At 39.3% G+C, this 14,114-nt stretch overlaps 2 protein-coding genes across 2 annotated transcripts in view; one reads left to right on the top strand and one right to left on the bottom strand.

Annotated features, from left to right (window-relative positions):
* Positions 1-2,210, top strand: part of LOC119652979 (ubiquitin carboxyl-terminal hydrolase 31) — a 41,065-nt gene extending 38,855 nt beyond the window's left edge. Inside the window, exon 8 of the mRNA XM_038057392.1 lies at positions 1,490-2,210. Coding sequence (XP_037913320.1) covers positions 1,490-1,540 — 51 coding nt within the window. The 3' untranslated portion in view covers positions 1,541-2,210. The remainder of the gene's footprint in view (positions 1-1,489) is intronic.
* A 5,296-nt stretch (positions 2,211-7,506) lies between these two features.
* LOC119661289 (odorant receptor 49b-like) lies at positions 7,507-14,103 on the bottom strand. Its single transcript, XM_038070566.1, has 7 exons — positions 13,799-14,103; positions 13,601-13,739; positions 9,611-9,881; positions 9,451-9,550; positions 7,992-8,093; positions 7,683-7,790; positions 7,507-7,623 (listed from the first exon to the last, which is right to left on the bottom strand). Exons 1-7 carry the CDS (start codon positions 14,090-14,092, stop codon positions 7,522-7,524), a joined length of 1,116 nt encoding a protein of 371 aa, XP_037926494.1. The 5' UTR covers positions 14,093-14,103; the 3' UTR covers positions 7,507-7,521.
* Between the last annotated feature and the right edge of the window lie 11 nt (positions 14,104-14,114).

Genomic DNA, 14,114 nt, shown 5'->3' with positions numbered 1-14,114 from the left:
ACTAATTTATTATTGTAAAATTAAAAATATTAACAAATTTGAAAAAAAAAACTCTCCTGCGTTACCTCGTAAATTATGTACAGAAATAGTGTTCAAAATTTGAAAAGGATCCATGCAGCAATTTTGTAGTTATGAGGGACACCAACTTTGAAAACGTGAGTTCAGGGAAGGACGCTTTGAAGTTTTGAACACTAAACAAATTATAATAAGCGAGCTTTATCAGCTCGTACTGAATCATCGATACTAGGTCCATGAAAGATGTTGCTTTCATTTATGATGTTTAAATTTCCTGTCTACGACGAATCCCGCCATCTTTAGTCTGTTTTTCAGCTCCCGACCCCGTTCGGCTTATCACGCCCATTCATTGGTGCGTGATCCACTACTGATTCTCACGCCTTGCATGAAGGTTAGTAAGGCAAAGAATCTTCATTGAAGACACAGGCTGCCACATAAGCTGCAATCTCAACGATGACAGAGGTTCTAAATTAGGAAGTTGATTCGAACTCTCATTCCAGTTCTGCATAAAACCTCGTACACATCCCTTGGGGGCATCTTTGTTCAGATCTTCATAGATGACCCCATTTCCTTCCCTCACTTAAGAGATTCCTAGAGATTCTAGTATCCAGAAGGGTCAACAAGAAGAATTTAATTTTCTTAGTTTCGAGTTTTAAACGCCATGTGGAAACGCAAAAGATTGTATGGTCAACAGTCAACGTGTTAAGGGGAATGTAACCATTCAAACTGGAATATCTCTCCATAGTTCGATCAATTTTAATGGAGTTTTTTCACTAACTTTAGTAGGGTTTTGTGTATATAATTGATGGTGTAAAAGTTTTTTATCAATATTGTATTTAGGGAGAACACATTGTATTTAGCAACCACAATTCATCACGCGCGGCCTCATCTCTGCCAATACTGCAATACTGTACTAATAGTAGTGGTAAACACATGAATCCAAATTATGTTGAGGGGTGTAAATCGCCTGGTTTAGGCGTAAACTGAATCTAAAACTATTTTATTTTCAGATTTGAGCGAGTTGTGAGCTATCAGGACAGAGGTCAGGTAGTGTCTGATGCGTTGGCTCAGTACTAGGCTACGCTTGATGTTCCTATTCAATTTCATTGAATAAGAAGTTTCCTTCATAGTTTCATGTATGGATTTGGGCCGGCCTTGACATCTCATACGAGTTGCGAATCTCCATTTAAAAATCCCCCAATCTATTGCCTTTTAGACAAGTTGCAAAAAGAGGCGTTAGTGTTTTGAAATAGCTATTAAGGTTTGCATTCGTCGTCTCCTTTTCTTGAAGATTTTTTTTTTGGGCATATTCTTTTTCCCCCGCGAGTAATCAGCCAAATCGACGTCCCGCAAATATTAAATCTTTCCTCAATTTTTTCGCCCTTGCATGGTAATAAACCCTAATGTTAAGGGATTACTATATTGACATCTCATTAGAGACACAAAACTTTAATATTTTTTTTTTCTTTTGCAGATATCACCAGTAACGCCTCATAAATTGATAACAGTTTCACCAAAAAATTAGTCGTTTCATTTATCTTAATCCTCTTCCTAATTTTATTCACATAACTATTTTTTTAGAATAATTTAATGTGAGATTTCGATTTTACGAACGATTTCAAGGGAATAAAAAAGAGCACTTGGAGTGAACATCCCGTTATTTGATAATTACATTGTATTTTGATTACCACCAAAAATTGTATATAGGAAAGTACACCCAATTAATATATTGAACATTGAAGTTAGATAAAATCTGATAATAAAATAAGAGAAATTTTAATATATTGACTATATTATGGAATCATTGATTTAAATACGAAATATAGAATCTGTAGAATGTCCCTTTCAAACAGAAACAGCACGATATGAAAAAAATAAAGACTTTGAAAGAGTGAAAACAGAATAAATGCTATAACGTAAAAATAATGAAGATCTACCCAATATATTAGGAGAGAAACAGGATTATAATTGTAGAAACAAAAAACATTTAGCATTAATAGCGTTATAAAACCGAATAGAGTACAATCAGGATATGAAAACAAGAGAAAAATACGAAACCAACAAAATCATGTGCATAAAACGTTTTACTGTTTTTGATTTCCAATTTATCCTAGATTTACATTTATGTAAAGATTTATTTTATCTATTTAAATTATTTATATATTAAAACATAGCAAGTTTCCGAGAAATAAAAGCAAAAAAAAATTAAAAATAAAATAGTGTTTCTCTTAATATTCTCAATAAAAATAATAACTCTCCGCAGCCGGTCCCAAACCCGGTTGTGAAAGGAGGAGAGGTGGATAGCTCCAGTTTGAATTGCTGCAGACCACCGCAGCATTTCAGGAGGTAGATGTGCACGAAACTTTGTAGTCTTGCAGATTACTCATTGAGGAAGCTATCCCTATACCTGGCAGTTAGGTATAATGTGTCAGTCCTTTAAATGAGGAGAAGGATAATTTTAAGATCCGGTACGGATAACCGGCGGGAGTCGTCGGACATGGTAGCTGGGTCGAGCTCCCGTAATGGACAGCACGGCGTCGGAACCTCTAATCGTGGCCCTGTTCAATGTTTAGGCGTGACTGTGCAGCGAGTTACAGACCACTGCCGCTACATTACTCGCAGCGGCACAATCCCGGCCATTATCAGTGAGTGTCTTCGGCTCGAGGACATCGCGGGAACTAGTGACTAAGATTCAATGAGGGTAGGGGTAAAGGCGTAAACAACACCACATAGCACTGTTTCATCACTCGTCGCAACATTCTTCCTGGCCGTCCGTGCATAGCATTTTTGGAAATTGATCTTTCGCATAGACCAGGTATTCCCAGGCTCTATGAAACTCCGGCCACTCCGATAATTATATCTCAAATTATTAATGAGATTGCGTTTCGATTGTGTATTACGATCACTTGCGCATTTTGAAGAAGTTGCGGCTCAGCTTGTACGGTCAGTAAATTTGTCTAGAATGTCGGCGCGACTCATTAAGACAGTACATTGCTAGGGGGAGAATAAAGCGCAGAGGATTTTCCGGTATTACGCCATCTCTAGTGAGACATCCATGGTGGAAATTATTGGCACTCTAAAGCACAAATTTTCTGTTTTATGCAGTCGTTTGTGACGGTACGGCGAAAGCCACTCCAGGCGTATTCAGAATGCAACGTAGTCTTTTCAGATCACTAAAAAAAAATCCAACAGAGCGTTTAAACGGTGAAACTTTCGGTATCGGAAGCAAAAAAATATAATAGGATTTGCCCAACATGCTGAGTGTATTCTCGCCGGAGGGAGAATGAATTTTGCGGATGCTGCCGAAAAGGACGTTTGATGAGCTATAAACACCTCGAAGAATTGGAGGAACCATGGTGGAGATTGGATGCAGCATTTTTTATATAAAAAGTTCCACACTGCAGGAATTACCTACCTTGTCCCAAAATTGGACATGGTGCAGAACCCTGCAAGTGCAAGACTGATTACTTGCTTACTAACCCTCTATAAATTCATAACGACCATTATTAGTGGAAGGGTCAATGTGCACTTCGAGACCAGCAACATTCTGTCTGAGGAAGAGAAGGACTGCTGAGTTCGATCAAGGGGTTGCAAAGAGCATTTCATCATCAACTCGGTAGTTGCAGAAAAGACAGCTCGAGGCCAAAGAAATCTGTTTACTAATTACATCGATAACGGCAAGGTTTTTGGCAGGTTGCCCCACACCTGACTAGTCGATGTCCTATGCTTGTATTGCATTGATACCAAACTAATAAAATTGTTGACTACCATCATGGCAGAATGACACACCGCCTTGTCAGTTTGTTTATCTAAGAGTACCAATGCCTAAGAGCCCATCCGATAGCTGGTAGCAGCTCTATAGCAACTGGCTTGATATGTTGGTGCTGTTTAGTGCTATTAACGCTTCCCGATTGTCAGAACAAATTCAAATGGTGACACTCCTTCATTTTTGTCGCAAGCATTCTTCTGCTGCCAATGAAATGGCATATATCTACGCCTCGAATGCGGTTGTCATATTTCCGAGGGGTTACGCCAGTTCCAAAATCGAAATTCTCGAAAACACCCCTGCGCCTAATCCCTTCTCCATGACTGTTCCGTGAAGATTATTAAATCTGTAATCCCAAAAGACTTGTGGCCATTTATCGACCATTTTTCCCTGTTGGTGATTACGACAGAATATTTCCTTTCAAAAATGAATCAGGATATGATCGGTCAGTATCAGAGCGACCTGATATTTGTCAAGAAATTTTCAAATGAACGCCTTTCCACGCGCCAATGGGATCGAGTCTATATGCGCCCTTGGCTGCTTTCTGTTTCAAGCCCAAATGAATGGTAGGCAACCTAGCCTTTAAATCTCCGCTAGCAACTTCTAAGTGTTAGCAAAATCCAGTCTCGGCCACCAGACGATGCATGCATTCTTAAAAATTGATTTTGCTATGTATGAATCCGTTTTGGTGAAAGTCCCCAAATCTTAATTATCGGAGTCCTACAGCACCAGACAATCTTCAGAATTTCAGTGGGCGTATGACGCTTCCGAGATGTACTCCTAAATAATTCACGTTTTGTACCAGCTGGATTTCCGCCCCTGATCAGGTGGCTAGCATATAGTTGCCCCACCTAACGTGCCTAGTCAACATCATTAGTTCAGTCTTCCTAGCGCTCACTGTGAGTCCGTAACGGAGCCACTAACTCTGGATTACATGCAGAGTTGAATTCATATTGTGTGCGCAAACCAGCCGATAATTATTGCGGCAAGATCGTCTTCAAATGCTTTTGCAAACACCTCTGTGTCCTCAAGGAGCCATAACAAGGTGTCCGTTACCAGAAGTCATAGCAGAGGCGAGAGAACCGCTCCCTGCGGGCAGCTCCTAAGACATCCTGCCTCAGTAGACTTCTGTCCGACCAGTATGTGGTTCTTTTTCCACTCCAGAAGGTATTGGATCTAACTGATTAATAACAGCTATATTCCATGCTCCCTTGCCGCGTCACAAATCGTCGCGAATGTAGCATAAATGAAGTCAGCTTCCATGTGTTACTCCTACCCAACCGCATTTTTCCTTTTTCGTCTGCAGTTTTTCATTAAGAAAAAACGCCAAGCGATCACCATGTGGGAGTGGAGATAAGGTTTGGTAGCTGAGCTGAGCTCTATTGTAGGTTCCAATCCACTTTGTTTCCTGGGGTCTACGCTGCCCTTTCATGGCTACTGATTAATACTAGAGGGCATGATTTTACAATTAAATATGGCCTACATACTAAATGCGAGCTGACACGCTTGATGTAATAAAATGACATTAGGTTATATCTTAGAAATCTGTTGCTAATAGCAGATATGTTCGGCGTGATATTCGGATAGAGTTTAGTTTAGACAAATCGCGAATCCAAGCAATCCGTAAAGGCAATTACGAGCCACATGCCAGGCATAGCATTACTCACCTCCGCATTCAAACTATGACCGAGGAGGGCTGAATGTATTTGCTGTCGCTTCACTACGTATGCATTTGGAATTTGGTTGACATCACCGTCAAGTCAACTCGGTACGCGCTTATTATATTTTTGCAGCAAAGAGCAGGCGAGTCGCTAGCAGGCTGCTGTTTGTAAGATGGCTTACTGCTTGACAAATAGAATTTCCAATTCTCCGAGCTCCATTTGGATTTATCGAACAGATGGCTTTGCGCTGCGGACCACTTTATAGAGACGCAGGGGTTTATGTGTCCCATTCAGAACGGCGTGATCGTCCCTCGAACTTATAAAGAGCTCACGACAAAAGAGAATGACTCGATGTCGGCCCATCTTATTTCTGGCGTCAGTGTAACACATAGCCAGGCATAATGCTACATCTAAGTCGATTCATCGGAACCTTTCATGCAAGCGTCGCCTGTTCGCAGAAACATATCTGGACTACTGATAAGAACCGCTGGCTGTACTCGATAGTTCTTCTTACAGCATGTATTGGGACCGGCAAGTTCTAACTGATCGCCACATTCCACATTAGCCGACTGTGCTGTTAGTTGATAAGACGGGTCGCTCGGCATATATCATTGACGCTGCCATCCCCCATAATAGCAACATTGAACGGAAATACGTGGAGAAAAAGGTGAACTATGAGCCACTGGCTAGGGAAATCAAAGAAATTTGGCGTCTCGAGAAAGTGGTTGTAGTTCCCATAATATTGTCAGCTACATGTATTGTACCTAAATCCCTCACGGATTCCCTAGATGTCATGGGATTCTCACACAGTCTGGGGGGTTCGACACTAACTTACCGCCCCACTATTCTTTTTAAGTAGGTAGGATCTTTCGAGCATAACTTGGCACTTAGCACTAATGTCGTATAAGATCCGGCATTTGCTGACATTGTGGCAATTCAGAATAATAATAATAATCTGGCCAGAAACTAAGGTTCAGGTTAAACTGTTAACAATTTTGGTAGTGTTAGGCTCACATGTATTACATATAAAGAAAATATTCAGCAAAGTGTTGCCATATTTATATTTATTCAATTGAATCTATTTGTAACGGCCTTAAACTACGATTTCAAACAGAAAATTATTACTAGTGAAGGTTTGAAATATTTGAAACATTACTTTATCATACTAATAACATGCATTTAAGGTGTTAGTCTACATTATAAATTTCAAAAAATTGTTTCTGTTTGCATTTGTCAACTTCTTATGCGTTCAAAAATGATCTCTTAATAATTGTGGAAAAATTCAAGCGATAAAGTAGTGTAAAACGACTTTTAGCGTGAGCGCAGCCTCTTGGCTTCGATTATATAATTCCTCTTTCTCAAATACGGATTCCTTTCATTCATTGCCTTCACAGAAGAAGGCTTCATTTGTCGTGTGTATTCAATTTTTGATGTCGTCCTAAATGCTTTTCAAGCCAGTTATTGTATGCTTTGTAAATTTGTCAATAACATCATGACTACGTGAAATTTTTGTTTGTTCACTTTAACATGCATATTTAAAACTCGATTCCAAGATATTCAATAAATAAAACGTAAAAGCTGCGTTTTTCTCAAAATGATGTTTTTCAACTGGTCGCAAGTTAATCTCAGGATATACTCAACCGATTTTAATAAATTTTAGTGCGTTTTATTAGTTAACATATAGAGCATGAAAATTCACCACAATTATAAAAATATATTGTGAAAAAAGTATTGTTGTGTCTGAAAAAATGTAATTTTTCAAACTTTATTTTCAGAGTTCTGCCATTTTTTTTTCTCCGGCAATCTTTCATAAAGGGAGGTAAATTGTCACGTACGGGTGCTTGTACTTTAAATTTTTTTCTGTTTCTGACTTGCCAATGTTGAGATTAACTGTTGGCCATGAAATGTGGTACTTTTTTAAGTATAAACTTTGGCGTCCTCCATAAAATAACTAAATAATGGGAATTAAAAATATTTTTTGTACTCCCAAAAAATAGATTAATTGATGAAAAATAAGTTTTATGGTAATACATATTTCATAAAGGAACTGAGAAAAAAATTGGCTTATTTCGGCCTGCTTTAACCGTAGATTTGAGAAAGAATTGTAAAGAAGGAATATGCAGCATTCAATATCGACTGAAATGTTTGCATCGTCATTGGATAAATATTTCCCACCATGATCTTGAAATATAACTTTTAAGTTTGGTATTCCACAAATTGAAATTGCCAAGGATACTTACCGATAATGGTTTCTGAGCTACCAAAATGATAAAAACCAACGCCTTTCTAGCGGGTACATTGAAGTCCACCCATGGAGAATCGTATGCTGCAATGGCCACTTTAGTGCTCTGTATAACATAAAGCAAGTTTTTCAAAACGCACTATACCTTCAATGCTATAATTTAGCAATAAAATTTATAAAAACAATGATTAAACTCGAATGACCAAATTGTTCATTATTTGCTTTAATCCCGACATTCTACAAGTACTCTCATATTGATATTGGAATAATAATAATAGTAAATAACGGGAACGAGCATTGAACTTACCTGGTCTGATAATTCATTAGCATGCCAATACATAGTGAAGATCTGTATTACTCTCATAAAGATATATGTGGAGACAATAAACATTTGTTGAAATGTCGTCACCTGGAAAATAGGTAAATTCATATAAAGTAACAGTGCAAGGTTTGATAAAGTATTTTTACTGAAATAGAGGCGGCAACTAACAAAAAAATTAAAACAAACAATTGAAGTCATGCAAAAATGTATTGCACAGTGTTTATCATTTTCTTATCAATATGAACTTCTGTTGGTATAAAAATAAAAAAAAAACCGTTCACCTGTAAGGCCCATATTGAAATTTCCAAAAAGTAAAGATGAACAATTGGAAGAAAGGTTTAATATCGGATAGAAGAAAGCAAGTAATCATCATCATCATCAACCGCGCAACAACTGGTATCCGGTCTAGGCCTGCTTTAATAAGGAACTCCAGACATCCGGATTTTGCCCCGAAGTCCGCCAATTCGATATCCCTAAAAGCTTTCTGGTGTCCTGACCTATGCCATCGCCCCATCTTAGGCAGGGTCTGCCTCGTCTTCTTTTTCTACCATAGATATTGCCCTTATAGATTTTCCGAGCTGGATCATCCTCATCCATACGGATTAAGTGACCCGCCCACCGCAACCTATTGAGTCGGATTTTATCCACAACCTGACGGTCATGCTATTTTCAGAGGATTCTTCTCTCGAACACGGCCAAGAATTCGTAATTTTTCTTGCTAAGAACCCAAGTCTCCGAGGAATACATGAGGACTGGCAAGATCATTGTCTTGTACAGTAAGAGCTTTGACCCTATGGTGAGACGTTTTAAGCGGAAGTTTTTGTAAGCTCTGTTGGCTGCCAACAATCGTGCGCGGATTTCATCATCGTAGCTGTAATCGATTGTGATTTTCGACCCTAGATAGGAGAAATTATCAACGGTCTCAAAGTTGTAGTCTCCTATCTTTATTCTTCTCGTTTGACCAGTGCGGTTCGATGTTGTTGATTGGTTGGTTTTTGGTGCTGACGTTGCCACCATACACTTTGTCTTGCCTTCATTGATGTGCAGCCCGAGATCTCGCGCCAATCAGCGCCTACTCGATCTGGATGAAGGCAGGTCGCCATTCCCACTCTCTATACCTTCCTCCACCTCTCCCCTCTAATCAACTTTGTTAATTTAAGTTCTATAGTTATAACCTTAGATCAAGTTTACTAACTGCTAAGTGTTTTTTAAATTGGGGTATCCATTATATGTTAATCAAAATGTTGTTTGACTAGGACTAAGTATTAACAAAACACAAAGATTATTTAAAATGTTAAAAAAAATATATATAGATAAAAAAATTGTTTGTTTTCACAAAAAATCTCCGACACTCAATAGACGAAAATAAGCTGAACTTCAATGAAATGTGCTAAGAATGTTCAAAGATCAATATAAAAATGTAAAACGTTAGAATTTTACTTACAATATTCAAAGCAAATAACAAGGCGCAGATTGTGGCAACAAATGTAACAAACTCAAGGAAAGAGACATATGTAACCAAATCGTTCAATTGAGAGGTGTACCTAAAAGTGGTCAGATGAATCTTTTGAAACATCCTATATTATATCAAAAATATAATTTACCTTATCAACCTCCGATGGTATTGTACACACCAAACAATTTTCATCATCACCATTCTATCAGTATCACCAGGCTCCCGTAGCTTCCTTAGTCGATGTTGTAAATATTGGGCGGCTACCGTTCCAAACATCATATAACCGACAACAATGCTCGTGAAGGATATGTACATGCAACATCCCATAGGAGTGATGATTACTTGCCATGCATAGATGATACCGTAGGCTGGCTCAGCATACTTATCAACACCCGGAATTGTGACGCCAAATGGCAAAGCTAGGTTGGTAATAAGATCGGGTGTATGCGCATACAAATTCTATTTAACATTACGGTAAACTTTTTAATAAATAATGGCGGCATACTTGCTTTGAAATTTAAAAAAAGGACAAGTGGTAAGATCAAACTGGCCCGATCAAAGATTATTGACACTATTCACACAGTTTCCTGCAGATCAAGCCATCGCAGACATCCAATAATTCGCCGAACAATCCCGGCAATATAAACACATGTTCAACACTATAATCGACCTACAAACATCCACTCCCCACGATTCCTTGTCATGCTTCCGGCAATAGTGTTACTAAGAATCATATATCAAGTTCTATATCGATGTGATAATAAAACTTGAGCATTATTTCTTTAATTGGTCGAGCTTGTGGGCAATAGTATGAATTGTTTCCCTGAAACCAGGTTAGATTTCCATTTCAGAACATTGTAGAATCTGTCCAAGGAGCATAGGAGCCTATCCTTTCTTAAAAATTAGGAAGACTCCTGGATGGAATCTTCCGGTGAAACCCTGGAGTTGCTGGTTCAGACGCACTTCCCCGTCAGCGAGGAGGACTGTGAGTCAAAGGCTTGCTTGGAGGGTATGTAATCTCAGTTGTGCGAGACTATCAAATCGGTAATTACCGGTTATAAAATCGGCTGAGCTATAAACAACTTCTTCGCATATAAATCTGCGGGCCCAGATGGCATAATGCCTGTCATGCTAGAGATGCAGCAAGAAAGGGTTCTGCTGTGGCTTGTAGAGATTTACCGGAGTTGTATCTCTTTGGGGTATGTACCACAGTCTTGTAGATGCGCACGCATGGTTTTCATACCGAAAGCAGGCAGGCGCGGCCATGAGTCCCTGAAGGATTTTCGACCATTCAGTCTCACCTTCTTCGTATTGAAGACTCTTGAGCGCGTCTTGGACATCCATTTAAAGACGATTATGGTGAGAACGCCTTTCTCTAAGTCTCAACACGCTTACCTCAAAGGCAAATCCACAGAAACCATTCTCCATGAGCAATTGTAAGTAGCTGCCTTCCTGAATATTGAGGGAGCATTGAACAATGTTAGTAACAACTTCAATAAGGAAGCCTTGACCAGCATTAGATTGGAAGGGTATCTTACACATTGGAAAACATCAAGGCTAAGAACCAAGATAATCCAGTCGGATCTGGAAGGTGGCGCACTTGAATAGAGCTGTGAGCAGAGCTACGGTCCACGGTGGTGGCATTTTTTCGGTGCTCTGGTTGATAGTGATGGACTAAATTTTACGGATATTGGGTGAGGATGATGGCGTATGCCGACGACTTGGTGATATTGGAAACAGGGATGTTTCCCTCGATTATTACATCATGGAAGAAGCGTTGGAAAGGTGTGCCTCTGGGTCGCAAGATTCGGACTCGACATAAATCCAACCAAAACGGAACTGATGCGATTCACCACCAAGCCATGGATACCCGAATTCCACCTGCACGGCTAAATAAACAAAGACTGATTCTTTTCTCCAATGTAAAATATCTGGGTGTAATCCTAGATCCGAAGCTAAGTTGGAAACTGAACATAGAACTAAGGGTTAAGAAGACCTGTATGGCCTTCTCCGACTGAGGATGGTTCTCTGGATGTACACAGCCGTGGTACATTCCATTCTAACGTACAATTCTTTGTATGGGGCTGAGCAAAAAGTACAATAGAACGAAGATTAATAGGATTCAAAGAATCATGTGTGCAGGTGCTGCCGGGACTCTGCAGTCCTGCCCGGCAGATGCTCTCAATGTACTCCTGCACCCACTCCACCTAGACATCCACATTAAATACGTTGTAGCGTATAGTGCTGTTAGACTACGTGAGTTCGGATGCTGGATAGTGAAACCCCACGACCATAGTTACATTTAACATGCAAGCAGAACTTTACGAGAAATTTTGCTGTGCATTTTCCAGCAACAGTTTTCAAGGCTATTACACAGTATTCTCCACTGACGGATGAAAGATGGTCTGTGGAGTGAATGCGAGAGTTTTCTCGGATACACACAGAGTATGTGCGCGTCGAAAGGACTCATCATCATTTGAGGCAATTCACGAATCAATTCAACTTTTCACTTCATTCTCTTTAAGTTGAGCGCCATTGATCGGAAAAGATGGTAATCAGATGAAGCAATGTCAGGAGAGTACGATGGCTGGGGTAGAACTTCCAATCTAGTCGTTTCCAGGTACGTTTTCACTGGCCGCGCCACATGGGGGCGAGCATTGTCATGCAGCAAAAGCACTTTTTCGAGCCTTTCCTCGATCTGAGGCTGTTTTTCATTCAGTGCCCGTCTCAAATGCATCATTTGAGTTCGACATCGTTCGCCTGTGATGGTTTCACTCAGTTTTAGCAGCTCTTAGTAAACTGCACCAGCCATGAATATTGAGTCTGGCTGTCGATGTGGAATCATGGCCGGGCAAACACCATGATTTTCTGCGCTTGGGATTATGGTAGTGAACCCATTTTTCGTCCCCAGTCACAACACGGTACAGAAATCCCTTCCATCGTTGCTTTGGAAGCAACTGTTCACAAGCAAACAAACGTCGTTCAAAATCCCTCGGCTTCAACTCATACGGCAGCCAATTTCCATGCTTCTCAACCATTCCCAATGCTTGGAGGCGCTTGAAAATGGCTGGCTTGGTCATATGCAATGATTTAGCCAATTCTTCTTGGGTTTTGCAAAAGTGGTCAACTCGTCATCTTCAAACACCTTTTCCCTTCCATTGTCATGGCGATTTTTAAAGTTGAAATCGCCGTCCTTGACATGTTGAAACCATTCACAACATGTCCTTTTACTAAAAGCTGCCTTGCCATACGTATCCAAGAGTACTCGATGAGTCTCAGCAAACGATTAAAAATATATGAAACGAGTACAATATCACTTATGTTTGGAAGTGGTGCTGATATATAAAGTTGCCAAATAATACTTTAGACTCGACAGTTCTAATCACCACTAATCTCTAAACCCATCTATCGAAAAACGGCGGAAGCAAAGTTATACACCTACTAAGTCAAATTAATTTTTTTAATTGTTAGATGTTTAATATAAATAACTGTCGGGATTGGAATTATGAAATTGGGAGGGGTAATTAGGGAAGTTAACGGGTATTAGAATCGTAGAAAAAGAAGGGAATATTACATATTATTGAATGCATTCTCTTATCAAATTGACCTTGGAAACGGCGAATAAAATATCATCCATGCCGCTAAGCCGCGAACACTACACCCTCACTCGCCTATGTTTCAACCAATATCGGAAATAGTCATTTTTCAAAAGTACTACTTGAGTCCTTTCATTTGATCCCCGCATATATGGGGAGGTCTATCGTTAAACCCAAAGCAAAATGATATCACTCGTTATATGTAAAGGATTTCATAGACAACATATTCTCGCCACATTTCATGACGATCTAGGCAGACACACAGTGAATCGATTTTAATAAGGCTTTGTTCCACACAAAAAAAGTAAAAAAGACCAAAATCAAAAACAGAAATTTGCAAAATTCACGAGAACTAGTTAATAAAATCTTTTTTCTAACAAATAAATACAACTGCTTCAGATACTGCAGGTGTCAGCTAACGATGTAGAGGAAATGGAAATTACTCGTATATTCCAAACGTAGTTTCAAGTCAAGTAGTATGACTGTGGCATTACCTTTGAAGACAATTGCAGGTGCATTATACTTAAAATAAGATAAATTACCTCGATCGCCTGTAAACAGAGGATATAGCACAAAACCAGTGCTTACAAAAGCTGCAAAAGCCAAATTGAATTTCGAAATTCTCCTCGCATTGTTTGTCACTTCATTTAATAAATTTACAATTGGTTTCTCACCATCCCTCTGTAAAAGGTCATAAGACAGGTTGAACGTTAAAATCGTTGTTGAGCGTGATGATGTACCTTAATTTCATGGTACATATACTCCAAGTTCTCCATGAAAACTTCAAATTTACGTCGATTTGCAGTCAAGTACAAAGCCCGCATAACCGCAATAAACCATAATACCACAAAGTAAAAATTCCTGGCAATGGAATCAATCGGTTCCGTTGTAAAATACATATCGAGAAATTGTGCAACATTCATAATCATGGCTGGTATTATACTTATATAACGACGCCAGTTATGCACCAAAATAAAAGACCAGAACTTGAGAATTTTCACATTTATGGATATTATCGGCACGTCCTCAATCATTGTGGTTTGGTTAAAGGTTTAT

Source organism: Hermetia illucens, chromosome 1 (genome assembly GCF_905115235.1).
Source record: "Hermetia illucens chromosome 1, iHerIll2.2.curated.20191125, whole genome shotgun sequence".
In the NCBI taxonomy this organism is placed as follows: Eukaryota; Metazoa; Arthropoda; class Insecta; order Diptera; family Stratiomyidae; genus Hermetia; species Hermetia illucens.
The sequence above is the reverse complement of the archived record's forward strand: the minus strand, read 5'-3'. Positions and strand labels throughout refer to the sequence as shown.

What these genes read in the sequence shown, in the direction of transcription:
- LOC119661289 (XM_038070566.1), bottom strand. Translation starts at nt 14,092, where the DNA reads ATGATTGAGGACGTGCCGATAATATCCATAAATGTGAAAATTCTCAAG. An exon ending in TGTTATTTGCTTTGAATATT is followed by an intron (nt 8,094 to 9,450) that starts GTAAGTAAAATT and finishes CCTATTTTCCAG; the next exon opens with GTGACGACATTTCAACAAAT. An exon ending in TAGCTCAGAAACCATTATCG is followed by an intron (nt 7,624 to 7,682) that starts GTAAGTATCCTT and finishes TTATATTTCAAG; the next exon opens with ATCATGGTGGGAAATATTTA.